The sequence below is a fragment of the Erpetoichthys calabaricus genome, chromosome 4, assembly GCF_900747795.2.
Source record: "Erpetoichthys calabaricus chromosome 4, fErpCal1.3, whole genome shotgun sequence".
NCBI lineage: Eukaryota > Metazoa > Chordata > Cladistia > Polypteriformes > Polypteridae > Erpetoichthys > Erpetoichthys calabaricus.
Window position 1 is genome coordinate 190,536,384 of NC_041397.2, and position 27,849 is coordinate 190,564,232.

A 27,849-nucleotide genomic window follows, 5' to 3' on the forward strand; every position below is an offset into this window, starting at 1 on the left:
CCTCCCAGTGCTATTGTGGAAGATATGTAATTTTTATTCCACACTAAACACACTGTCAGACAGTTACAGATGCTTACAATGACAGCAACGACTACCACTGAAGAATTGTGCACCATACGAAGGCAGGTTAAGATGACCTCAAAACACTCAAACACCTCGTGTAACACACCAAGAACGGTCATATGATTGAGGAATGCTTAACTAAAATAACTCAGTGAGTTAAGTGTGGGCAGAATATTGGCTTTTATATAACAGGATATTCAGCACAACTAATCGTGACACATGATTTTACAAAAATGGAAGTTGACTGTGGAAACCTACTAAGAAGAGTATGGTGGTTCTATCATCTATCAGAAAGATACAGTTCAGCAAATCAGAGAATTGTTTGACCTAAACATTGTATATATCAGCACATTACACAGAGATGTGGCTTCCACCATCCACCACTTTAATGCCGGGGACCATGCTTTGAGGGGTACAGCAGTAGGACCATCAATATGAATTCAGCTGTTGACCACTTTCAACAGCTAACTGTGGTGTACAGACTTCAACTAAGGTGAACTCCCATTGAGCCATTACCAAGATAAGCAAAGACTTTACCCTTGGGATTGATGACCACTACATTTGTACATGGATGCCAACAATATAAGTAAGTATACAACAATAGCATCATTCTTGTACTTCCCACACGTTGTAGGCCACCTTTGCCTACAAGGTCTGCTCACCATTAATGCTTGTTATAGACAGTTGGACTGCAATGGTGCGTTGAAGAGACACTGTTATCTTTTTGTGGTGCTGTTTTCCAATGAGGTTAGTGCTCATATACACACACAGTAACCATCCTTCCACTATGTGACATGAGTGCCCTTCACAGGCTGGGTGTGTTGGTAGACCAATTGCCCTTACAATATAGCAGATCTTAAAAGGAATGAGACCATTGGGAACACCCTTGATGTAAGAAGCCCAGTTAGTCACTAGAGTCGAGAGAGTTCTCTTTTTGGCTTGTCTAGAGAAAACCATTGTTTACTTGCACTCCATGCCGGGGACAGACTTGAGTTTGAGTTGAGGAAGCCCACAGATGACATCACCCAATGAGTAGAAGAGCATATGCGAGACAATGCACGGTGCCAGCTGTAGTGTTCTTGATACACTCCCCTGGCCAATGCCTTCATGGACACAAACCCCTGGGAATATCCTGGAAAAAATGTACACATTTAACACCCTGATGATGCATATGATGTGCTGATTTGAGGAAGTTTTTAAGTGATTTTCTATAATAAAATTCCACACCATCTTTTGAATTTCTCATTTTTAATAAGACTGCTTTCTTGTCAGACCTTTCAGTTTTGCTAATTTTGCAAATTCTTTGCCTCTGCTTTGACAAACAGGGGTGGTGGTCCCAAGCTTAAAGAAAGGGGACCGGAGGGTGTGTGACAATTTTAGGGGATTACACTCTTCAGCCTCCCTGGGAAGGCCTGTGCCAGGTTTCTGGAAGACTCGGATTTAGATAGATAGATAGGATAGATAGATAGATAGATAGATAAGATAGATAGGATAGATAGATAGATAGGATAGATAGGATAGATAGATAGGATAGATGATACTTTATCAAACCCAATGGGAAATTCACAAAAAAAAAGAAGGAGCAATGTGGATTTCGCCCTGGTCTCCAAACACTGGAGCAGCTTTATTCCCTCACAAGGACTGTAGAGTGCTCATGGGAGTATGCCCTACCAGTCTACATGTGTTATGTGAACTTGGCATACTAGTGCATCCCTCAGGGTGTCTAGTTGGCGGTACTTTGGGAGTATGGAGTACTGGGCCAGATTTTGCGGGATTTTCAGTCCCTGTAAAAGTGGAGTAAAAGCTTGGTTCACATTGCCAGCAGTTAAGCAAGACTTGTTCTCAGTGAGTATGGGACTCCACCATGGCTGCCGTTTGTCACCGATTCTGTTCATATTTTTTATGAAAATATTGTTGACCGTTCACTAAAACATGTTTTTGTAATATCTTCTCCATAATAATTTCTTCACTTATTTGCCTGTGATGCATGTTAAGCTTACTGGCTTATAGATACTTAATCATCCACATCACCTTTTTATATAATGTGACATTTACTAGTTTCCCATCTTTAGGAAGCTCTCATCTGCAGAAATAAAGAAACAAGAAGGGTAGTTGCAGGTAAACAGCTTTCGGTGTAGTGAGTTTTCCTGGTGAGAAAACACAGTAATATGCACGATGGTGCGTTTGGTGGGTCTTGGTATAGAAAATACACAGCATGTCACATTTAATGATAAAAAAATATTGCACGCCTGCAGTATTATGAACAAGGGGCATTAATAGATTTGATTTTACTGGTTCACAGACAATTGCCAAAAAAAAAAAAAAAAAAAAAAAAAAAAAAACACAGGTAAACACCGAAGTGTGAATGAGGCTTTAGGAAGCAACATTAATGCTTTAGAGCCAAAAAAAACTTTTAAAACCCCCCAATAAACTATTTATAGTGAGTCACGTTTCACAACTGAGAAATCTCCAGCAAAACTGATTTTAGTGTCAGTTTTGTGACATGCAGATTGAAACTTGGCTGTTTCACTCCTCACTAATGGTGACCAGGCCAAAATTTGAAGCCAGCTCTGACATGTTCGGCATCGTAGTACCACGTATCCAAAAAATAATTCTGGAAAATTAATATGAGATACCAAGTAGTGTTTGACAAGGAATTTTCATTGCTGGTATGAAGAAACCATAATTTTTTTTAAAGAAAGTCAATGCAAAAATGCTATAAAATCCATGACCAATTATTATTGTTGTACATAGTCACAATGTAAGTATGTATGGTATGAGTACATTCTAAAATTATCCAATTAATACTATCCAGTATATATTTTACTGAAGGTTGCTCGACTTTGAGTCATATTCCTAAAGAGGTTTTAGAAAATGTCAAAAGTGGTTAGTTTTATAAATGCCAAACTATTATTTTTATCCAAACAGGATTTGGACAGAAACAGAGTGGAAGTGTATGATGAACCTGGCCGTCCACGTAATCGTGATCTGGAGGCAGGTGGTGGGAAGAAACAGGTGAGTGTGCTACCTAAACATGTCAACTGGTCACTTCCTTTTATGGTCATTGGTTCAGCACTCATCGCTACGGACAAACATGATTGGAATAGTCAACAGAGTTCATGGGCGCTTGTTTTCATAAACGTCAAGTACTCGGTCCTGCACTGGACTTGGCCTTGTGCTCTGTGTTCCCTGTGATTGCAGCCTTGATAGGTGAGTTATATAATGGATGAATAGAAAGATTATACACTAGAATTCAACGAACCAAGTAGTTGGTATCCAAGAGTGTGGAGGTCAAACCCACTGTGAAATATTTGGTTGGGGAATCAGAGTGCAGTAAGATAGCTTTTGAGGCGCAAATCCTTAAGTCCTACAATTATGTATTGCTGAATCAGGTATTTATTATTTTTTTTACAGCTTTTCTTTTTTTTTTTTTATATATAACCATTTCAACTATTTGCACACCTGAGCCTTTGGTTTGGGTGTTTAGTGGTGGTAGTGGTAGGGATATCATCTTCACACAGAAACCATGTCAGAGTGGAAAATGTCAACAGATGAAACACAACATGAGTCCCACGCCCTTAAACCACACTCTGTAGGAAGTTTGCTGGTACAAACGTAACCCATAGGTGTACAGAATTGTGTTCTAAATGTATCTCACTTGATCACAAACAAGTCACAGATTCCACCTATACCTTTGCAGCATACAGTATACCTCTACACGCATAAGTAGATTAAGATTTAACCTTATTTTCTGGTTAAAGATCCTCTCAGTTCTTCTTCAATATTTAAAGGATTTATTGTATTACAAGAAGACTCTGAAAAAGATATAAGAAACAAATAAAAAGGTGTTAATTTTAGCAGTGTTATTTCAATTGAGTAATTTAAGGTTAGGAGATACCATTTATTAATATTCTAATTTAACACATTACATTTAAACAGGTCTTTAAAGTTCTGTTTGGAATTGTAATTTGTAGATATTTAAATTGTCCTGAAACAATCAGATGAAACTGACCAAATTAGAACTGAAATGGACTTTTCTGGCTGGGAAAAATCTGTTCTTGATCAATTTTATCTTAAACCCAGAAATTCTATGGAATTCCTCCGGTATACCTAATATACCTGGGTAATAACAAAAATGTATCTCTAATATAAGGTACTATGTTACCTGCAGGAAAAGATACTTTTTTGTTCAAGTCCATCTCTTACAGTCCACCAAGGATCTGCATGTTTCTAAATACAGATCACGAGGGATTCACGAGCAATTGCAAAAAGCACTGGTGACAGAGGGCAGCCATGTCATTTTATAGTGTTTACATATACAGATGCTTCAGAGCTACAACATAAACAGTTTAGTGGAGAAATTACACACATAAATTTGCATAGTACTGTAAAAAAATATTCCCTTTCAGCCATCAATGGCCATAGAAATAGTTCAATAAATATTTGCTGTAGGTTTGATAGTATTTGCCTTCATTTAACAAACCTCATTTACTATTACTTATAGAAAGACTTTACATTATTTTGCCAATGTCTTTGCCATAATTTCAACATTGCTGAAAGTAATTAAATTGATCTGTAATATTCACATTTTAATAGGTTTTATTTTTTTGAAAAATACCACAATTGATGCCTGACATAATGTTTAACGGTTTCTTTGTTAGCTTCCTCAAAGAAAGGTATTAATGGACTTCATTTCTTTCTTTTTTTTTTTTTTAAACAAAATTCTGCTAGGCCTGCAACCTTTCCATCTCTGCATGTGGGTCAAGTAGGGGCACACACCACCACCAATTTAACTAGCAGAAATGAAATAAGTAAATAACGTATCTCAGTAATTTAATGTATTGTTAAAATGTTTATAGGAAAGTCGACTTAGTTGCCATAATTTAATTTTTCAATTTTCCACAATATTCTTAATTTAATTCCTTATCAAGAAAAATCATTTTTTGTAGTGACACTTTCTTTTTCTGAGACCCATTGGTTCATTTTTTGTAACACAATTTAAAGGGTGCATGACTTGTACATCACACTGTTATGAATACACAATACTATTTAGCACTTTGCCTATTGACTTAATATGGGAAATATATGAATATGCATTTGCATTTCTGCTTCTGGTGGTTGACTATTTGATGTTGAGATGTATTTTAATACTTGGTGGTTGTAACTGCATAACAGTATAATGATAGACTTTTATTTTGTTTGATTGTTTTTTTGTCGAACATTCAGATCATCATTGGTACTGGTGGTCTAATAAATTGTGAAACACAGAGTCTCCCCCTCACAGAAATCTCCCTCTGCTGCGGCGGCCATTTCAGTCTTGTGTGGCACATAAAGCTTCAATGATCGGTTTTCTTGCCATATCTCTTGCCTACACATTCATGAAACTGAATCTACCTCACAGCGCTCACTTGAGTCAGATCCAAAATATTCTCCACTCCCTTTCTGAAACTCCATGAGCCAACCCAAGTTTAGAATCTCAAGACGTATAAGCATCCAAGTACTCAGGCCAGTGGATTTAAGCAGAGGAACGGATGTCATAGGCTTGGCCCTTTAAGTGTTTGCGGACTACTCTCTCCATCTCTTTTGGTGTCACTTGCGCACACACACACACAAATACACACACGCACACACACACACACACACACAAATACACACCATCTGCATGGCTTTTCAGAATGGCTCTGCCTCTTTTGATAAAGTATTTCTTCCAAATCCCCCATCAGAATTTTCATCCCAAACACCCCATTACACTTCTTGAGTCTCAGGGAGCCTCTTTGGTTTCTAAAGCTCCTTTCTACAGGGTTTATCAAACTGTGACATTTCTAATTTATCAAAAGGATCTCCGTTTCTTTAAATTCTGAGGTGTATACCATCTTTTCTATTATTCTTTAATTGTGTTACTTTGTATTTTATGCTCAGTGACTTGAATTCCTTCTATATTATCAGCTTCTGTGATTGCAATGCACACTTCCTACCTATATAGTTGCTGACCACAATCTTATGTCTTTTCCTGTGCTCGTAATAAGGGCGCCACAACTTAAATATTAACTGCTTAATTTCTCCTGTGGTCAGTAAGTTGAATTCTGCTTGCAATGCTAGTCTCTCCTTATATAAAGCTTAGTAGCGGGCAACTTTACGTATTCAAATTACTGAGGTATCACTACTCAGTTCTGTAATTAGTTTTTATGTGCAGCATAAGAGATAATTTTTTCCCTTAAAGTATGCATCTCAAATGGTAAAATGGTAAATCTCTGGAGAAGTTTTAACAAAAGTATGAGGATATAAATTTAATAGCAGTATATGTATAATTTATTAAAGAACTGAGATACCAGTTACAGATTGGAATAGTAGGGTCAAAAATGTTAAGGTCTAGGAGAAGGGGTGTCTCTTCACATTATATCAGTAACATCATTATTGTAGATATTATTAAAGTGAAGCAACTTATAAATAAAAAGTAGTCAAAGTAGGTGTGAAGCACAGAAGAAAGAATATTGTTTCAAATTCACGTAAAGAACTCTCCAAGTTAGACCACCTCAATAATTTTATCAAGGAGTGTAAGACATGTGTGTGCAGTTCAAGATGATCTATGTAAGGGAGAATTTAATTCAACAACTATGAGTTTATCATAGGAGTTTATCATAATTGTATTAGCAATTAAAGAGAGACCTTTCACCGTCAACTGTATATTAACACAGTTTGATTTACTTCTATTTATTTTTACAACCATTAAAATGTACTGCCCCTCTGACTCAGATTACCCCAGCAGCTACAATCTATATTCTTTATATATATATATATATACACACACACACACACATAGTATACTTATGCAAAGGATTATAAATTTGTAATAATTACTATAAAATCCACAAGGTGTGTATATATTTCTGAGTGCAAACACACTAAAATTGTGGTTTGTTTTTGTAATTTCAAAGGCTAACGCAATCTCAAAAACACAAACCTACCAGAAAACAGGTGGTGGCAGACAAAAAAAAAAATAACACCGAAAAACAAAGTTGCACTTAGCGTTTTTGCTAATTTACCTTCTTGAAAAAAATAAAAGTGAATGCAGTACATCAATATCACCAGGCAGGCGTCTCTGGTACAACAGGAACAACTGCAAGTTTTTTGGCAGAAGCTTAGGTTTTACCTCTCCAGCTGGCTTTATTGAAAGAAGAAGGTCCAAGGACTTCTTCAACCTTAATCTTGTTTTCTGGTTCCTCACTAGATGTTTACATTTGAAAAGATTTTGTTCTATAGTACAAATAGGATCTCATATTTTAAATATGGCTAAATACTTTTATATGCATGTGTAAACGCAAGTGTTGTGTAACATGCAGAAATATACTAAAATTGTGTACATCAATACTACACGAAATTTATATACCCATCCATCCATTGTCCAACCCACTGAATCCAAGCACAGGGTCACGGGGGTCTGCTGGAGCCAATCCCAGCAAACACAGGGCATAAGGCAGGAACCAATCCTGGGCAGGGTGCCAACCCACCGCAGAATTTATATACCTTTGTATCTCTGTATGTACTGTATACACATATACACTGTATTTACTTATATAATTATAATATATATATATATAAAAAATATTCCTATTTTATATATATATATATATATATATATATATATATATATATATATATATATATATATATATATATAGTATCTGTCCCATGCTCAAAGCATAAAAATCAGTGATGTGCCAATGATTGATTATACTGTATCTGCTGCCCACTGCACTGTGCCTTTTGTGAACCTGTAACTGCCATGTATATGACGGCACTGTGGTGTAGTGTGGTGTGGTGTTCATCCTTCATCATGCATTTCAAGCTTTTTCAGCTTGGCCACATTGGCTTCTTCATTACTTGCAAAGGCTGGCTCAGCTAATCATTCATTTTAATTTTCTGAAATGCAGTCTTGAGCAGGCATGACCTTGTTCACAGATGTGTACTGATTCCTTTTATTCTGTTTTTTTCATTTTAGAGAGGCAAAAGTGGTGACACGCTGTACACGGTAAGTGCATCCCAAATTAATTCAAGCTGAAAGTAAAGCAACCTTATTTAGAACAGTTTCAAATATGACTATTGTTAATTCCATCCAGGGAGACCATAAAGCTAAAAGTTGTCAGGTCCATTCCTGTCTGTTAGTGATCAGTTGCAAGTAATGAAGCCATTTAAAATAACATGCAAGCAGTTATACAATGGAACTGGACTTGCAGAACACTTTGGGTCAGGGTTCAATATGGTAATACACTACATTGAGTACATTCTTCATGCAGAACCTTTCATGGAACTTTGCATGCAGTATAAATGAAGGGCAATAATCAGTTCTACATGGAGTTTTTACTTTTTAGTATTTTTTCTTTTTAATTTACTGTACTGATGCTAAATCTGTCGACTGTTAGTTTTGCTCTATTGTTAAGGCCATTCTAATAATTTAGGTGATAAACTGTGATTTATATTGAAGAGAAATTTGTTACCTTGAATTATATACTTAAATTCAATCTAAAAACACCTTCTGACTGTGCTAAAGTGGTATTAAAGGTCAGTTAATTTGATAGAGAATGTATTGGGGCCTGGCAGCTCCAGAGTGCCAGGTTCATCTGCATGAAGTGTGCACCTTCTCTCCATATCTACATGGATTCCCCCACATTCCAAAAACGTGCAGATTGGGTTCATTGGTGTTTTAATTGAATTGGTGGGAGCAATCATGCCCTGTGAAGGACTGACATTCAAGATGATGTTGACTCCTGCTTTACACCCAGTGCTGCCATTGGTAGGCTTTGGAAGTCTAAAATGTGGCTAATCAGATTCAGCAGATACTGTACATAGATAGAGAAGTGCAGGATAAAAGTAACAAATGTACTCTGGAACAGACAGTACAGCAGTCAATAGCACAGTAAACCCAAGAAAGTAATAAATCAAAGATGCAGGTGTAAAATAGCTGGAGCCAATAACTAATATTTTTACATTGAAGACATTAGTACACCAAACACCAAAGTTTTAGATGTGAGGACCACAAACTTGAGTTTGTACTCACCAAAGATTGATGCTGGCTAAGCGTATACTGTTGTGTGCGTATATGTGACAAATACAATCTAAATCTGATCTAATCTGAGGCTGTAAGCACACCCCAAATTTTCCGTTTTACACAGGCGCCATGGTGCAGTCTACATATTATAGCCGACCATTAGTCTATTCTGTTGCTTTTGTTTTACGGTTTATTTTCAGTAATACTGTATAAAAAATTGTCCATTAATTAGATTTTTTAATTTAAAAACATTGTTACCCTTACCAATGAATTATAATAAAACAAAATTGCCATTGGATTTTGATGACATCATAACCACCCAGCTATAGTTGTTTGGCTAACAATAGTGTTGGACCCGAGTCAACATTTATTGTGTTACTCTGGAAAAAAATATAGCTCACAAAGTTCAATAGCTTAGGTTTAAAGGTAAAGCTGAAGGTCATCTGTAAAAAGTGTGTGCGTTAGCTGAACTTGGACTTTGTAAAAGAACAATAGACAGACAGGCACAGGATGGCCATGTTGTTCTCCATCATGGTGTCCACATGCTTGGTGATCCCCACCCCAAGGTACTTTAAAACTCACAAACCTACAGGCCAGTTATGCACAAGTGTAATATTTTTACTGGATGGCCCAACATGTCCAAAGGAGCAGCTCTTAAGACCACCTGCCTTTGAGCCCTAGTGCCATGTAGTTGCTTGGATGAACAGGGTTTATCTTTGCCATTCATGGAGGAGATTAAATTCACATTCATGGAAATAAACCATCAACGGGCATACAATTATGATAGAAATCTGTCAGTTAGATTATGAATAAGTCCTACAAAGGAAATTAGTGACTTTAAAATGCTTTAGATGTGACAAAATGTAACTTTTCTTTTTTGTTTTAAGTCTTTGAAAAAGGACCGTCCTGTTGATGCCTACAGTGAGATTGGACTACAGAAACAAAATCAGGAGGTAATAATTTGCATTATTTTACTGTCAAAATTACTGAAGAAATTAAATACCGGATGGAGCATAACTGGTTAAATTAAACTTTAATAAAAATCCTGCTAATCTGAGCTAAAGCCCAGCTTAAGAAAATGAATGCATTTTCACTCAGTCTGCATGATGATACTATCATAGCTTTGTCTTCTACAAAAAATAAAATTTTTTTTGTCATTTCTGATCCCTCCCTTACTTATCTAACTTTTGTAAATCACATTAAGAAAGTTTCTTACTTCTACTTCTGCAGCCTTCCTAGTGTTACTCTTGTTCCTCTGCTCTTATGAAACTGAGAATCCTGTCTTTGCTTTCATCATATTCCACATTGACTTACTGTAAATACCTCTCTTCTAATTCATTTGGTTCAAACCTCAGATATAAAACTCCTCACTGAGGCCCTCGGCCATGAGCTCATACCACCTGATCTGCTTAGTCGTCTGTGGCTTTGTGTTCAACGTGAAAAAGTCCCATTGCTAATCTATAAAGCCTTGCACTGGACGGCATCAGTTACCTCCTGCAGCTCTACAGTCCTGTTCACTCACTGTGGTCCACTGATACTGAAGCACCTCAACCTAACCTGTGCTCTGAAGGTGACTGAGCCTCCATCTATTATAGCACCTGCACTTTGGCTCCATGAGTTCTTTTAAAAGACAGCTAAAAATCCGCACTGCTCAGGAAGGCATTTAACTTACTCGGACATTCTGACCATTTCTGTCAGTTCACCATTTTTTGCTTATGATGGTACCTGGTATGTCCAAATGCTAGGTTATTATTTTTTTTTTTTTGACTTCCAGTACCTTATATATTATTCCTCTTTTTTGTTATAACTCAGAACTATATATATATTATTATGTATTGAATACTTTGATACTGGCATCAATTCAGTGATATTTATAGTTTATAGGCTCATTGCTGTCACATATACAGAATACACGGACATTCTTACTTGCAGTAAGTGAGAATAACTACAGAACATATTTGTCTGTCGAGCTTTTTCTGTGCTTCTGTTTCTGTTGTACCCTTTTGAATATTCGTGAAGCACTTTTAGCATGGTAACATAAAATAAGATTTATTTATTTATTTTTTATGGGATGCAAAAAAAATCACCTGTGCATGTAATAACGATCCTATATAAACAAGGGAATACTGAGGGCTGCAATCCTTACCTTTTTTTGCCAAGAGGGGGCAACATTTCCCATTATTTTTCTCTAATCAGTTCCATAAGTAGATGTCATGAAGGAAAGGAACAAAACTCACATTGAGAAATAAAAAAACACAAAAACACAAAAACTCTTTACCTACACAGATGAACTTCTGGTCTACTATAATGAAAAAGTGAATAATAAACAAAACAAACCTTATTAAATACTGATGATCATTTAGGATTTTAGAAAGCTAAAACGCCTTTAAGTAAAGATCTTGATATGCACAGTAAAGTTATAGACAATTAATATAAAGTTTTAAACTATGAAAATTTTGAATATACAACAGCAAAGCTGCCCTCAGTTTGTTCAAGCTTATTCTTTGTATAAAAAAGTTTTTTCAGAGGGTTTAAATTTTCCTTTTTTCGGGTCTAAACCTATACCATATTTATCAACATCTTTATTTGAAGTCCATAAAATTTTATTCTGCTTCAGTATGTATGGATACACTTTCCAATGTTACTTTTTGCATCTCTATTGTCAGGATAAACTTCAGTTTTCCTCACATAATCATAGAAATTCACTGCATGACCAAGTGATGACATTATTTGAACTACAAGAACAGCAGATGGATATGCTAAAAAGGCATTCAAGGATGGATGTCATTTATGATGTTACATTCTTCTGGTTACTCACAGCACTTTTTCATTAAGCATCCACCTAACTACATTCTGTCTCTCTCTCTCTCTCACACACACACACACACACACACACACACACACACACACACACACACACATAGCAGACTGATCCAGAGGCACCAGTTATCAAGTAACACTTTCAGATACAGAAGGAACACTTGGGGTACACAGAGAAAAAAAACACAGCTCCATTCAGACCAGGCCTAGATTGAGTCGACTGTCTTTGGAAGTACACAGCCACAGAACTAACATCAGCATCACTGTGGTGCTTCTTTTCATTGTAATTTTCTTTTTTTTCTTAAATTAAAGTGATTCATTCTAAGAACTTGTTTTTACTTTTTAATTAGCAGAGACGCAGAGGAAAAGGTGGAACGGATCAAGTGTACCAGGTAAGATATCGAAGAATTACTACTTTTATCATTAGTCATTATCGGGATTTGCTGCAAATTCAATTTGGCGTGAATTGTTTTGCTTAACATTAAAAATCAACTAAAGGAGGTTGCCATTTGTCATGACATCTGGCTGTGAAAATCTTTGCTGCAATACCCTCTCTAAAGGGGGCAACCAGCCTACTTGTGTGAAACCAGAAAATGGCTGTTAAACCACAAGAGAGAGAAATCTAACAACAACTCCCTGATTTTGCTTTTTTATTCTGAAACACCTTTATTATTTAAATTGTTGCTTCCTAATGATGAAACAAGTGGAAAATAGCATTCAAGTCAATTTTATTTTTTAGAACACATTTAATACAACAACACTTGACCAAAGTGCTGCACAGCTTCCATACATACATGCATACATATACACACATATACATATACACATATATATACACATACATACATATATATGCATATACACATATATACATACACATATACAGTTAGGTCCATAAATATTTGGACAGAGACAACTTTTTTCTAATTTTGGTTCTGTACATTACCACAATGAATTTTAAATGAAACAACTCAGATGCAGCTGAAGTGCAGACTTTCAGCTTTAATTCAGTGGGGTGAACAAAACGATTTCATAAAAATGTGAGGCAACTAAAGCATTATTTTTAACACAATTCCTTCATCCACCACCAGAATTAGAAAAAAGTTATCTGTCCAAATATTTATGGACCTAACTGTATATACACATACATATACTGTACATACACATATGTACACATACATATATATGTACTGTATATGTTTATATATATATATATATATATATATATACATACATAATTTGCTTGAACATTGCAGTTGATTTTGCAACTTCTCTCATCGCATTAAGTATCAGAATTTGCTTGCAGGAGCAATTTATTCGTGTTAATTCGAGACATAGACTGCGGACCCAGCGGAGGGGGAAGCAGGACGTCAGGGGGGCACCTCCTCACTTATCGTTGCTGGTAATGGTCAATATTTAAAGACTAACAATGGAGAAAAAATGAACAAATTGAGTTGTAACAATGGAAAAGATACATCAAAATGTTAAAGTACATCAATATTATAAGTAAAAAACAAAAACATTATAATGTTGTTAGGAATATAAAATGAAATCTTAAAAAGTCCACATTGTCAAACAAGTGTCATTTGTAGCAGAGATTATTCATTATGTTCAAATACTAGCAAGTAAACAGCTGTAAACTTGGTGCAAAGGATACCTGAAGAGTAGAAGTTACCTTACCACAATTTCAATTTTATTCATTATTTGCAAATAATTTAACACATTTTAGAAAAAAATCTGAAATTAAAATGTTAAATAAGCAAAATAGGAAAACATACATTTTTTTTAAAGTTAATAAATGCTAATAGGAATTGTTGGATTGATGAAAGAGAAGTGTGAACAGTGAAATAACATCAGGTTTGGTTAAAAACATTTATTAATTTATCTATTTACTTAGTTTTACTGTGCCGGCCATGCTCTCTCTCAGGGGTCGGATTGATTTGTTTTGAACCAAGTCTCATAAAACTTGACTTATTTGTATGGAATGTTATTTGTTATTAAAATCAATAAAATCAAAAACTAGGAATATGCTGGAATGAAAATCTGCGACCATTGGGGGGACCTTCAAGAATCAGCATTGACCACCCTGGAGCAGAAGCTTCACCCATTAATACACACTACTATATATTCACCTGAATATATAATAAAATAATAAAAATAAATAAATCAGGAGTGGTCTCCTCCAGACTTTCTCCTATACTCAGACATGGGGATGGATATTTGAGGAGTAAACCGCAATAAAATGATTATATTTTTATATTATGTACATTAAAGACCCATCAACAACAAATCAAATAAAATTAATAACTATTATAAAACAATTAATATAAAAGTGCAATTATTATAAAAGTAAAGTTGAATACAGCTGCATGAATAAAAGGTAAAGTACCACTTCCTGTTAGTGGAAATAGCCCAAAAGTTGATAGAAATCTACATTTTTTACCTAATTCTTGAAAGCAAAATTTGGTTGACGTAAGTGAAAGCGCACTCGGGTTACCGTTACCATCGAATCTTTGGACGATGACAATACTTTCCCAATACTTCATACATGAGAAAGTAACAATGTCTCAGGATTAAAAAAAACCAAAACAAAAACATTGAGACCTTTGGAAAGTGCGTGTGCCGATGAGACTAAAAGCGAGAGCACTATGAAGCCGTTCATTGTGAAGTTCACTTTCACCACTATTTTTACTAATTTGGGCACAATTGAATCTTCTAATTTTTTTTTTTGTAAGAATTAAGAGGAATCTAAAGCAGTATTCGAGTAAATTTTTCCCTTCCACCCACAGGGACTGAGTGCAGCAACCAAGGATACATATGACGCCTTGCAGATGCAGCCATTGCCACCACGCTAAGAGTGGCTCACCGAGGACAGCAGCTGATGGAGGCTGATGTGATAAACACAATGCTTGGCTGAATGATATTCTGGGGTAACTTAGAAACGTTTCTTTAACACACATCTTAGAGGAACTGGTTAAACGGAAATTTGTCTACTTTTACCTAAAATAAATATTTTCAGTTATTTCTACCTTAAGATGTACAGTCCCTCTTGTAACTCTCCTTTTCCAATTGTCTTTAAAAGATACGCCTTTCTTTATAGCGGCTTCTGAATATGAAAAAAATGTTGTCGGAGAGTCTGGAATATTTGTATTTTTCTTGAATAAATTCATTAAACCACAAAGTTAAACAACCAGATTAGAAAATTAGTATTTGTATAATTGAAAATAAAAATATATTTTAAAAAGTGGTTTTATATGCATAGTAGAATAAATTGATCCATTTGTGTGCACATTTTAGATATATTTACAAATTTATTGCTAAGTAGATTATGGGGCCTTAGCCTTACTTTAAATTTATGGTATATACTAAATGAATATGAATAAGTATGTACATGCACATGATATCTATACAGAGGTACAATATTGACAATTATACTGTATACACACAGTTATGTTTTTATACATACATAAAATACATTTCTATACGAGTGAAGACCCCCATCCCTCTCCGTTTCTCGTCTTCACATGAAGCAGCTCGCCATGCACTCTGAACCACAAAGTCAGGAAGCAGCAGCCTACCCGGCTAAGCTAAGGGCACTCAGATGAGCAAGCAGACTTCAGACTCCGTTGCATTACGCAAACAGACTGGTTGACAATTAAGTCCGAACAACTGGAAAAACAATACACACCTTAAATATTCTAGACGTGTTTTTTGTCCCTTAAGTATTGAACATGACAGGTTTGTATTTGATGTTTCATTGAAGACTTTTTTGATCTGCAGCCTTTACACTTTATACTGTAATAAATTACTCCCAGTAGATACTCACAAATAGCAAATTAGAAAAGAAATGAAACCATTTTAGGCTAATGGAAAGTAGGAGGAAAGTAAGTGCATACACCATAAAACTGATTTCCTCTGTCATTACTGCACTCATTTCATTATAGCCCCTCACTACGTTGCCCTGTACGTTAACAGATCCTTATTTAGTGGCATTGAAGGTGACTAAAATAAAAGATGACAATTCTTTCCATATTTTTGCACTTTTTTTGTTTACATTTTCTCGGGCCTAATTTTAGCATGAGCCCCTTGTTTAAATAACAGGGTATGATGCACATTATTGAAATGTGGTGACCTGCAGTCACCTTACCGTGTCTTTATATATGTAGAGAAAAGTTAAGCAAAATGGCACCTTTTATTGGCTAACTAAAAAGATGACAATATGCAAGCTTTCGAGGCAACTCAGGCCTCTTCATATATATATATATATATATATATATAAAATTGATCAACCTCACAATGCGTTTTAATCACGTGCTTCCCCATAGATCTAGCATGGTTTACGGATACATTGATAGGGCCACAAATGGGCTGAAGCAGAGTCGAGTGTGCAGAGTTCGAGAAACTCCTCATTCATTCCTTACGCCAGACTCATTACTTTTGCCCATGAAAAGCAGCCGTCTACACATGTCAATCATTACACAGTGTAACAATGGAAATTAAAATAATTTAAAAAAAAATAGCCAACATGTAATTACATAATTAGATGATATTCAAGCAGAAACAGCTACAATAAGTTTGGCACTTGTGCATTAAGAACTCATTTATTTAGCCTAACTGGATCATTTAAATGCAAGATTTTTCAATTAAGTGTAATTAATGGTTTTTTGATTTCAATGGTGTTATCTGGACTGCCGGGCTATGAGAAGCTTTTTCTTGTGCTGTAAATTGTGCCTAGTCTGAAACAAAGGATGTATACAATAAGGGTTTTGCTTTATTTTCAACAACAATGTGATTGAATGCACTCTCTTAGAGACATGGAGATATTATAAATCATAAATTAGTGTGTACAAAGTTATCAAGAATGCTTCTCTGCATGACAGCAGTGTGTTCATCTTTATTTGCAATAAATATTAGATGTGGAATAAAATGTCTGCTGCTTCCTTAACTTTTTCTTACTGAAAAAATGGATTATGCCTCACTTTGTTATCATGATGTCATTATAACCATTCCCCGTTTTCATCTTTTGAGTTACTCCAGCCTAAAACACGTTTTTAGTGTAATCTGATATTTTACATGGAAAGCAAACAGGAAAGTTCTAATTCCCATAATACTGTGTATCTGAATTGAAGACTCACCTCTTCTCTTCATTCATCAGTCAAGAATCCTGTCTTCCGTTGTTTTCAGGAAGTAACTGTTAATGATGTTTTAGCAAAAAAGGCACACATTTTGCAGTTTAACCATTCAAATGGATAAAGGACATGTAGATTATGCGGCATAAATCATGCCAGACTTTTTTCTTGTCTTTTGTCATGAACATTAACAACATTATTTGCCATTGTTCAGAAATGGTCACCACAGGGTTCTGTTGAGTTTGAATCTTCAATATGTAACCTCTCCATAAAAACATGAGTTAAAAACTCATTCCTCAGCTACCACTACAAAGTATATGGGGTAAATAACATAAAAAAAGGCATTTTTGGACAGAGTATTAGCCCTGGCCATGGCACCAGACTACTGCAGGGTCTACTCACGTGCAGCTTGCTGGGAATCAGAAATTAACCAGTCTGCCCATCTTGGGAGGTGAACCCAAGGATTTACAAGACCCACATAGACAACATGCAGGCACTGCAATTCAAACCCAGGACACTGGACCTGCGTCCATCATCTGCATTATTAGTTTGCAATATTGTACCATTTCTTGTTCATAATAATAGAAGCACAGTATATATAACAGCAGGAAAAAAATGGTGCAGTTCAATGGCCCAATAACCAGAGGGAGAACTATGGACTACAAAACAGTAATCCAAACTGGCCCTCTCTGGTCTGATCCACTCTTTACTCGGTACTTCAACCTCAACAGTAGCTAGCCTGCTCTCCTCTCTTTTTTTGTAGAAAGGCTGGCCAAGAAACTGGACTTGAAACTAGAAGGCGGTCAGCTTAGTGCTCACCTCTGACCTTCAGCATCTCAACCAGTTTGCCAGTACAACAACCATATAAATACATGAAAGCATTCACACAGTAGATGTTTACGTGCAAATTGATGTGGAATAGTGTTTGCTACAGGATGGTGTTATATAAAATATAACACTATGCTATTATGAACAAAGCTGCACATCCTCTCTTTGACACACAAACACTGAGGACTTTCAACCAACAACTTATTCAGCAGAAGTTTGTGAAGAAACGCTAATGGGGCTCCTTTATACCAACAACAACACGTCTGCATAGCCTCACTGGAAATGGGACTGCCAAGTCAGAAGTCTTCTTTCTTTTTAACTATTTTGGTGTGGGGAAATTATATTATATTATATACACATATACATCTATTTATGCATTTATTTATTTAAAGAGCTTCTGTAAAAAGGGGACAAATAAAGATCTGTCTGTCAGTCTATTCTACAATAAACATTTATCTCGATCACACTAAATAAAGTGTCAAAAAAGTGAAATATGATGATCATAAGATAGAACTGATTCTTGTGTATAGGTGGGCAGTTTGGAGGCACATGTAAAGACTTGAGACTGCAGTTTCCAAATTGCACAAATGCTGCTGTCTAGTGCTACATTAGCCATTGGTTTATTTTTAGCCTCTTTAAAGTACGCTGCATATGAAAAGGAGCCTAGTCCGGCTTAGAGGCTGTTTTCACTTTCATTTCCATCGTGAGTTGGAGATCCTTGTTCTGTTCTCCTGCTAGCACAAACCCTTGGGACTCACACAGCCTTATAAATTTTCCATTTAGAGACTTGTCTAGGACTTTCCTCCACTTTGAGATGAAACAGTCGTCTTTGGGTTGTTACCTTTAATAGATCCTAAATAACGGCTTAGCATTGTTGTCACAGATGGGGCCAGTCTCTAGTGAGAAACTGTTTTAGCACCCCCCTGAGGATTACTGTGTATTGCTCTCAGGACAAAATAGGTTATATATCCCAGCTGGTAGGGGACTGTATGGAACTAAAATAGTCTTGTCCTATCAAGAAGTCATGTGGTCTGATGGCTGGATTCTGGAAAATAATCAATAAGTCACTATGATATATGAACAGAATTGGTTTAAACAGACTGTCTGGCCAACTAATATACATTCACACACAAAGCCGAGATCTCAGCTCAATTGCTATCACTTGGTGAGTATGAAGGTTTAACAAGCCAGTCTCTGGGACACTGTAGATGCCATGCCTTTTTCAAGCATCTTTAATATTATTACAGTCTAAGCATCCCTAAATACAGGATGACAACAGCAACGAGGAATAACCAGTGAGACCACAAGGAGACACAAAGTGGACAATGTGAAAACTAGAAACAACTTCAACATGACATCAAGGAAAGCCTCGCTCTTGTAGGTGTGGACTCAAAAAGACCGGAAAGTTGAAAGAACTCTGGCGAGATGCTGCCCAAGTGTCTCTTCCTATTTTATTTTCATTTTGTTCTCTTCCCGTTTCTTTTTGAACAAATCGGGGAACGGACAGGCTGTTAAGTGAAAAGAAACAGTGACGTATTGCATTTGTGAGATAATGGCACGTCACAGTTGTGCCCCCTGTCAGGGGAGTTTCTTATCCTGTGTAAAGCTGACCTGGTGTTGACTGCACAATGCAATGGTAAGACAACTGGTCACAAGAAAGAACAGTGTGTAGTCATAGCCTGGCAGTACAGTTGATATGACTTGGCATTGCTAACATTTGCTACCATTTTGAAGCTTGAAAAATTAGTCCTTAGTGTCTGTGTATAAATTATTATTTAGTAATAATTTGTTAATATTTTTGTTATATTTATTCATTTAGTTTTGACCTTCCTGCTTATTGTATAGTGGTGCTGCCATTCTGGACAATGATTGCTAAGAAGTAGTGACTTGTTGCTAGGAGACGTGGCCTCATACAGTAGGTTGCATGTGAATACACCATAGGTGCAACTGAATAAAGGTCAAAGGTTAGCGCATTGTCCAAGATTGTGGAGTCAACCAAACTATTTTAACTCTTTGAGGGCTGAATATTACTTTCCAAGCAACGCAGTTTTTTGAAGAGCACACAAAGCAATGGTTTTACACATAAATCAACATAAAACATCTGTTGCTTCATGTGGTGGCCACCAGTTCGCTCTCTCGTGGCTCAAGCCACTCACGGGCAGCAGGGTAGCTGCCGGGCTATCTTCACATAGTAGTTGCAGTGCATCGTAGTCTGGTTTGCACCTCTCGTCATTGTAAATGGTGGTCCTCCCAGGCGATCGTTGCCATAGGTGTGTCAGCTACACAAACCTGTTCAGCGCCACAATCAGCTGGGGACCAATCAGCTGATGCCAGTACCTCACATTTGCTTTCGATCACTGGTATCAACAATCCAATTCAGCGATAATAGGCAAAACGTCGTCCACGGAGTATTTTGCTTTACACATGCGCTTCAATCTCTCGCCAGATGTTGATGCCATTTTTGCCGTCGTTTGCTCCTCGCTACTCACGCAAGCGCAAAGGAATCTCTGTCAAACCAACAAAGCTAACATTCCTTCTACCAAATACAATGGAACAAAAATGTAATGGCAAGATTTGTCACCGTTTACAGTTGATCATCGCCAACAGTCCCTCCCTGTTGACAAAAGTCAACATCTGCCCTGAAAGAGTTAAAAGGGTGCAAAATGTACTGGTATTGAGAGTTAAAAGAATTCTTACTTAATTAAAAGACTTTGCATTTTGGTTTTGCAATTAGAACACTGGTGCACCTTAGCTTGCATTCCTGGTAGTGACACTTTGCTTTGTTTTCTGCTCCTGGTTTATTTCCCCTGCCTTTACATTGCTGCCAGAACAGGTTGCTTTGGGCAAACTCCTGCATTTCGCTGAATTTAACAGTTAATTACAACTGTTTTTGTGATCCTATAAATTTTTTGCTGAATACTTTCAGATCAGCAAACTGGAATTAATGCATCAGCCTCATCAGTTAAGAGGTGCAGGCTCTCCTGAGTGCACCACTGCAATGTAGTAACCCTTCCAGGATGGTCTGAATACATTGCACTCATACAGAAAAGGTTAATTGTGAACTTAACTCTTTAGCATTAATACTTAATGAATGAACTGATAAAACGGGCCAACAGCCTAAATTGAGTGGATTTAGTGTGTAATACATATTTAAACTTTACAGTCATATAAATTGACCAGTGAACTTCATTCTTTCCATCATTACCTGTTTATACTAACATCAAATACTTACTATTATGGTTTTGTTATAGAGAAGCAAGATGATGTGGAAATTTGCAGGACGGGTTTTACAAGTATGAAATTCACTCTGTATATTGTCATGTAATTAGTTACTGCAGATTTCTCCAGTAGAGCACAAACCTCTGTTTATCTAATTTCCAGTACTAGAAAATTGAATAATTTATTAGAGTATGCTTTAACACTAGAATTACCAGAGTCTACGAAAAAACTTGTAGATCTGGCCCACCTTAAAACCGTTCTCACCCCTCTTTTGTCTTCTAAATGTGCCGATTAAGACGAACAGCGAGCAGCCGGCTATTCCATCCCCCACCGTTGCAGAACGTTCACTAAGTTTTCCCAGCTCATGCCTTGTTTGATTACCTGGGAGTCACTGAACTGCTGGAGTATTAGAATGGAAATAATAGATCGTTATTTGGAATACATGCATTTCATGTGTGTTCCGTTTCTACAGTAATCTGTGTAAACACATTGTTAAAACAGAAACTTTTTCATATTGTAGTAATAAATGTTACAAAATGTAGGCATAAACTATAGAATGTGTGAAGCCTGACGTCCAAATATCAAATAAACACTTTCACAAAAGGTTCAAGAATGATATAACACCTTCCGTGGTGTAACGCTAAGATTTTCAGAATCAGAGCACAGCAGCCTTGCCGTGCCTTAGAGACCAAAGTTCGATTCCCCACTGGGAAGTGTTTTTTTTTCTTTGTAACCTCAAACTGACATAAAATTTATAAAATTGGTATGCACTGTAAATCGTTAAGTTTAAAATGTCGATCGCGGTTATTTCTGTTGATTAATTCATGCTTTTTTACTTTGAGTCAGAACAGGAGCTTATTCAGCTTCTGATCTGACTTCAACGCACCACAGTATAAATTCACACCCGATCTGACACTGTTCGTTTTCAAATAATATTGCATTACTTCGACGATGTCTTCTGATTGGTACTATTCGTGTCATAAAATGATTTCATCAGAATGTCACATATATTTGTCTTTCTTTTTTTAAAATGTGTGTTGATCACCGCCAGCATGTTGTAGCACACAGCAATTGGCCACCTGCATGTTCTTGCGCACACTAAGACAGCGCTATATGCAATCATCAGATTCAAATGTTAACAGTTCACACACACGCAAGGATCGTCTTTCTTACATTTACAATGTATGTACCTGTTACAATGTACACACTTCTGTCTATGCTGTGGTTTCTATTACACACCTGAAAGAAAGAGACAATATATTTGAAAACATCATCGCACTAATGCAATATTATTTGAAAACGAACAGCATCAGATCGGGTGTGAATTTATGCTGGAACTGGAAATTCTCTGATGTGGAATCAGTTCTGTATGGTTGTGGGCGTGGGTGTGAGTGGTGGACATAACTGGGAATTACTGTGAATGTGCGTGGTGTTTTGAGATAATGCATAGAGCTGCAAATTACAGGTGCTTGTTCAGTGTAATAGGAACCATAGCATAGAGAGGTGTGTACACTGCAACAAGTACACATGTCATAAATGTAGGAAGGGCGCTCCTTGGGTGAGCTATAGCGCGTCTTTATGTGAAAACAGCAGTGTCAGATGGGGAGTGTCTGATGATTGCATATAGCGCTAAGTTACTGCTCTTTACTATGCTTTCCTCTGCATGTCCTGGAGTACAAAAGAAACAGCATACAGCAACACGTGGGGACTGGCAAGATTGGGGGAAAAAAAAAAAACATGCGGTCATATGTACCGTGATACACTGCAGAGCTATAGCGCGTCTTTATGTGAAAACAGCAGTGTCAGACGGGGTAGGGAAGGATCCTGAACGCGACTGAGAGAATGAAAAGTGAATAAAAAAAAACAAAGCTAACCTTTACAAATATCATAAATTACACCGGCTGTTAGACTGAAATCAAATGTATCTTTTTATTCTAAAATAGAAAAAATAAGTGCACTTCACTTCTCAAAAGGAAGTCGAGCAAGATCGAACTCTTGACCTCTTGATTCCCAGTCAGCACCTGATGCTGTTGCGCCATGGCGGCAGTCGTAGTATAGAAGTGTCAATGTCACAGACTAAGGCGACTTTTTTTTTTCCAGCAGTTATATTTTTGAATAAAAGTGCACTTGTTCTGTTTGTACCTTTCATGAAAGTGTTTCTTTGATATTTGGACTTCAGGCTTCATACATTATATAGATTATGCCTACATTTTGTCATTTACTACTAGAATATGAAAAACGTTTCTGTTTTAAAAATGTGTTTACACAGATTACTGTAGAAACGGAACACACATGAAATGCGTGTGTTCCAAATAACGATCTATTATTTCCACCCTAAAACTCCACTTCACTCCAGATAATCAATCAAGGCATGAGCTGGGAGGAGTTTCTTGCACATTCTAAGTTGGTGGGGGGATGGAATAGCCGTCTGCTTGCAGCTCGTCTTTATCTACACATTTAGAAGACAAAAGACAATGGTGGAGAGGTGCGAACGGATTTAAGAAGCGATTTAAGATGGGATGGATCGAAGAGTTTTTTCGTAGGCTCTGGTAATTCTAGTGTTAATCTATTAAAAAAAGTATGTTCTTCTGTCTGTTTCTAATTTTTAGTAACTCAAGGGGTGTAAGAAATTAATGAAGCAGACAAAGTACACACTGTACTTGATTTCCATTACTACCTTGTAAAGTGTCAATACAAAATCCAAGAAACTTAATTAGCATTTAATAATGGGCTGCCAAGACCAGACCAGATGATGAACAAACCAGGAAACAATTAAAAAAAAAAAAAACTAAAGGAGCTAATTAATCATTAACCAGGAAGTCAAAATAAACGTTTCCAAAGGCCAAATACTGACCAAAAACAAAACTCAAAACAAATTGCTAAAGTTTTCAAGCCTTGCATTCTTTCTAATTACACACACAAAGCTCTTTGATTTATCCACAATCTGGGATGCAAACAGATCCATGGTGTTGTGCTACAAAGCAATGTGTTGGTGATGTCTCACGGTGTGACTTCTTGGGCCACATCCCTTCAGCAACCAGGGAGTTGTGTCCAGGCAATGTGACCCTCAAAATGGCAAAGCCCAAATGAACCATAATAAAAAATAATTGATTCTAACAGCCTGATATGGTCAAAATAATAATACTAAATTGAATAAGGAAATCTTAAATACTTAATTTTTAAACATCATAACAGGTAAGCTATTAAAAAGTATATCAAGTTGACAAAAACAATCAATGCCTCCTCAACACACTGATAATGAAAAGCTACAAAGTGATCTACTACTGAACAGTCAACTCTACAGCGATTTTGATTTCACATGACACTTTGGGCAGTCGTATATAAAAAACTATTGTCAGATCTACTAAATTATTTTATAGTGGTAAATTGATAAACAGTGGCGAAATATTAAAATAAAAATTACTACACTGTGCACAGTATGGAGAACACTCATAGACATCCACCTATCCTGACGTTTGACGAAAGCTAGGAAATGAAAAAGTTAAAAAAATATTTTTCTGATTGAGATAAAGAGCTGAATATGTGAGTGAGATTTTCACCATATCTTAAATCAGACCTTCCTTTTTTAGAGATCATGATGTCACCATAACCTTCAGTAGGAACACTATTAAGAGCTTGGATGTGTGCACATAACAATTAGTAGATGGCTCCAGCACACTTTATAGAATTTAAATCTATGCATCACTGTAATCAATCAAATTAAAGTGTTGTAGCTTTAGGTCATGTAAGAGTTAATTATTAAAGGCCCATGTCTGTAACTCTTGATTCTTCTAAATAACCAGAAAACCACTAATATTTATCAGCCCAAGGCTAGGAATGTGAAAACTAATTAAGTGAATATGGAGAGGTGATTAGGTGATGGCCACTTCCTGGGCCAGGTGGCAGTGTGTCCTTTGAGTCAAGATATAGTGGCGAGAGATGGATAGACAGTAATTATGGTAAATGAACAAATGAAAATATTGGTGTGCAAAAGCAAACCAACAGGATGAGGGAGTATTGTCTTAGGAGTCTTATAGTAATGAAAAATGTGCAAAGCAAGGTTGTTTAGTGATACGAATTGTAATAAATACAAGGCTTGTCTAGACTAAGGGGCTCACTTCATTGAACTGTGTTAAGTGCAATAAAATCTTATTCTGATTGCTCATCCAAAAACTCCTGAGTGTTTTTCTTTTGAGGCGAGAATGACTTTTTCTCTCCACATCAACATCATGTTCCAAAGCTGAATTGAAATAGTCCAGTTTATCTTGACAGCACCAAGTACAACGCACAAATAAACTCTGGACGACCGCCTGCTGCGTCACACTCATACTTGTGCTCATTCATACTCGGGCTATTTAGAGATGCCAATGAAACACTTAAATCAACGTCCCTGGTGCTATCTAGCATAATGCAAAGTGTTATTGTTTAACCTGGCTTGTTTTATGAAAAATGCAAGCACAGCAAAGATTGGGTGTGAAAAATTGAGGTTTTCCTAGAGCTATAAAGGAATGTAAACTAATTTTTGATTAAGAAAATAATCCAAAAAAAGAAAAAAGGTTGGTTTCCCTTGGGGTGTAAAAAATTTGAATCCTGCACCAGCAATCCAAAAAAAGGTAAAACTACGCACTTGATCATTAAATACTTCAGGCCATGTGAGTTGTTTTGTTAGACTGTACCACACACCACTTAACATAAAACACACACTTCCTCTGCAAGCTAGGAAAATTGCCATGTCCTCACCTGCACGCTTCAGCTTCATATCCTAGCTGTTATTTATTGTTATTCACAGTTCAACCACGCGGACTTTAGGTAACCAATTATGGCAGCTCCATATTTAACAAATCTGGAAAGGCAATGTGGACCAAACAAAAACAAGATTAAATACACAATAAAAAAACCTAACAAGTGTGTGGGTAACCAGCATGCAACATTTCATTTACATTTCTACACTCGCTGGCACTTTGATAAGATTTAGATGAACATGAAAAGGGCAAACATTTTGTTTCTCAAACACTATAACCACTAGTACACAATGCATCTTAGTGGAACCATTTCTTATTTCTCTGAACCCTGGAAGCAATTAACTGCACTCTGTTTCTGCACTTACCTCAGCAAGGATATCCAGATAATAAATTTGTATAAAATACAGTAACATAAGTCCAACACCTTAATTTTCTTCAAAATGCAACAAAGACAGGGTCAGATAACAGAACAGAATGAAGCACAATGTTAAAACACTTGGAAAATGGTTTAATGATGTTTACAACAAAAATGTACTGTACAGTTACAGTAAAAGATTATCTATATATATATTATATATAAAAAACAAAAAAAAAAAAAAAAATTACAGCAGACAAATGCATCTAAACAAATCTACCATTTATCCCGATTCACATACGTAATTTCTACACAGTCTTTCAGAGCTAAGCTACCTGTGGTAGCTATTAACTGGCAGCCACAAAGAAATGGATCCCCCTTTTCTGTACATGAGTTAAACATAACCGGAATGCTAAAATGTTGGTTAATTGGTCCTGAAAGAAGTGCTTCTTAAAATATATATAAAAAAAGCACAGATGCCATTTATATACAGATATTTGCTTAGTGTGATATTTTGCCATTAAATTATGTCTTTAAACAGCAGTAGTATTTTGCAAAAATGCTATGGAATGAGGGGAAAAGAAAAAAAAAACACACAAAAGGGGATACAGTTCTTTAGCTGGTATTTGTCAGTGAAAATGCAATTATACAGAATGCACATCCTGTGAAATCTACAACTGAATCAATATGTACACTTTATTTAATTATGAATATCCGGGCATGAAAACTGTATCACATACATTTAAACACACCCAAAACATTACAAAAATACTATTATTTTAAACTACTAAGAGTAAGACGGTTCAGTATTTTTTCTCCATGCTATGACTGAAGAGAGCAATACATCAAAAACGAACAAGAATTTTAAAAACGACACAAAACCTTTTAATTATCCCAGAAATTATACCAAAATATACATCTAGAGCTTTGAATTACTGAGGTTAGACTAATGCAAGTGCTGGGTAACTGCATTTAATACACAAGCCTAAGGTTTTGCAAGAAGAAACAAATCTTTGGTATCTGCATCAGCGAACATTTAATATTTGGATTTTTGCTTTGGGATAGAGCTTGTAAGATCCTACAACCCCCACTACATTAAAAAAATCTGTTAAAACTCCTTCATTTCTGCACAAGAATTTTACAGATATCTAGCGCAAGGTTGAGGACTACAATGCATAGTTGCACAGTGGAACAGTGTAGAAGAAAAAGGAAAAACTCCAGAAAAGCTAGCAGTTAAAAAACAGCATCTCCTAAGCTTTTGCAGTGCGCTTAGAAGAACACCTCAGTGTGTATTAATTCACATCACCCCCAGCCCAAAAAGGGTTAATATAAGCACCCATCAGAGTAGCCAATTAAAATCACACTTCTTCAGTCCATCAACCAATCACTAAGCACCTGAGGGTTCACTTTTTTTATGCAGACTGCCCTCTACTTGATGTAAAAGAAAAAAAAATATATTTTTTATCTTTGGAAATTAAATAACTTTCCACAATTGTCTCACAGTTTACAGTAGTCTAAATGGTATCACAGGTAAGAAAAAAAATGGAAAAACTAAACCTGAAAGACAATAAATGTTATAAAAATTGTAAAAAATATCCACATAGTCATTTAGGGGTAACAAAAGGCTGTCTGCCATAAAAGTAGCAT

At 36.3% G+C, this 27,849-nt stretch overlaps 1 protein-coding gene across 3 annotated transcripts in view; it reads left to right on the forward strand.

Moving 5' to 3' along the window:
- LOC114650446 (T-cell surface glycoprotein CD3 zeta chain) overlaps positions 1–16,435 on the forward strand; it is a 148,756-nt gene extending 132,321 nt beyond the window's left edge. For 2 of the 3 annotated variants that reach the window (XM_051926234.1, XM_028800088.2), the window contains exons 5-9: positions 2,992–3,078; positions 8,063–8,092; positions 9,997–10,062; positions 12,280–12,321; positions 14,719–16,435. In XM_051926234.1, coding sequence (XP_051782194.1) covers positions 2,992–3,078; positions 8,063–8,092; positions 9,997–10,062; positions 12,280–12,321; positions 14,719–14,784 — 291 coding nt within the window. In that variant the 3' untranslated portion in view covers positions 14,785–16,435. The remainder of the gene's footprint in view (positions 1–2,991; positions 3,079–8,062; positions 8,093–9,996; positions 10,063–12,279; positions 12,322–14,718) is intronic. The other variant, XM_028800090.2, reaches the window with a different exon arrangement.
- Positions 16,436–27,849: the final 11,414 nt, after the last annotated feature.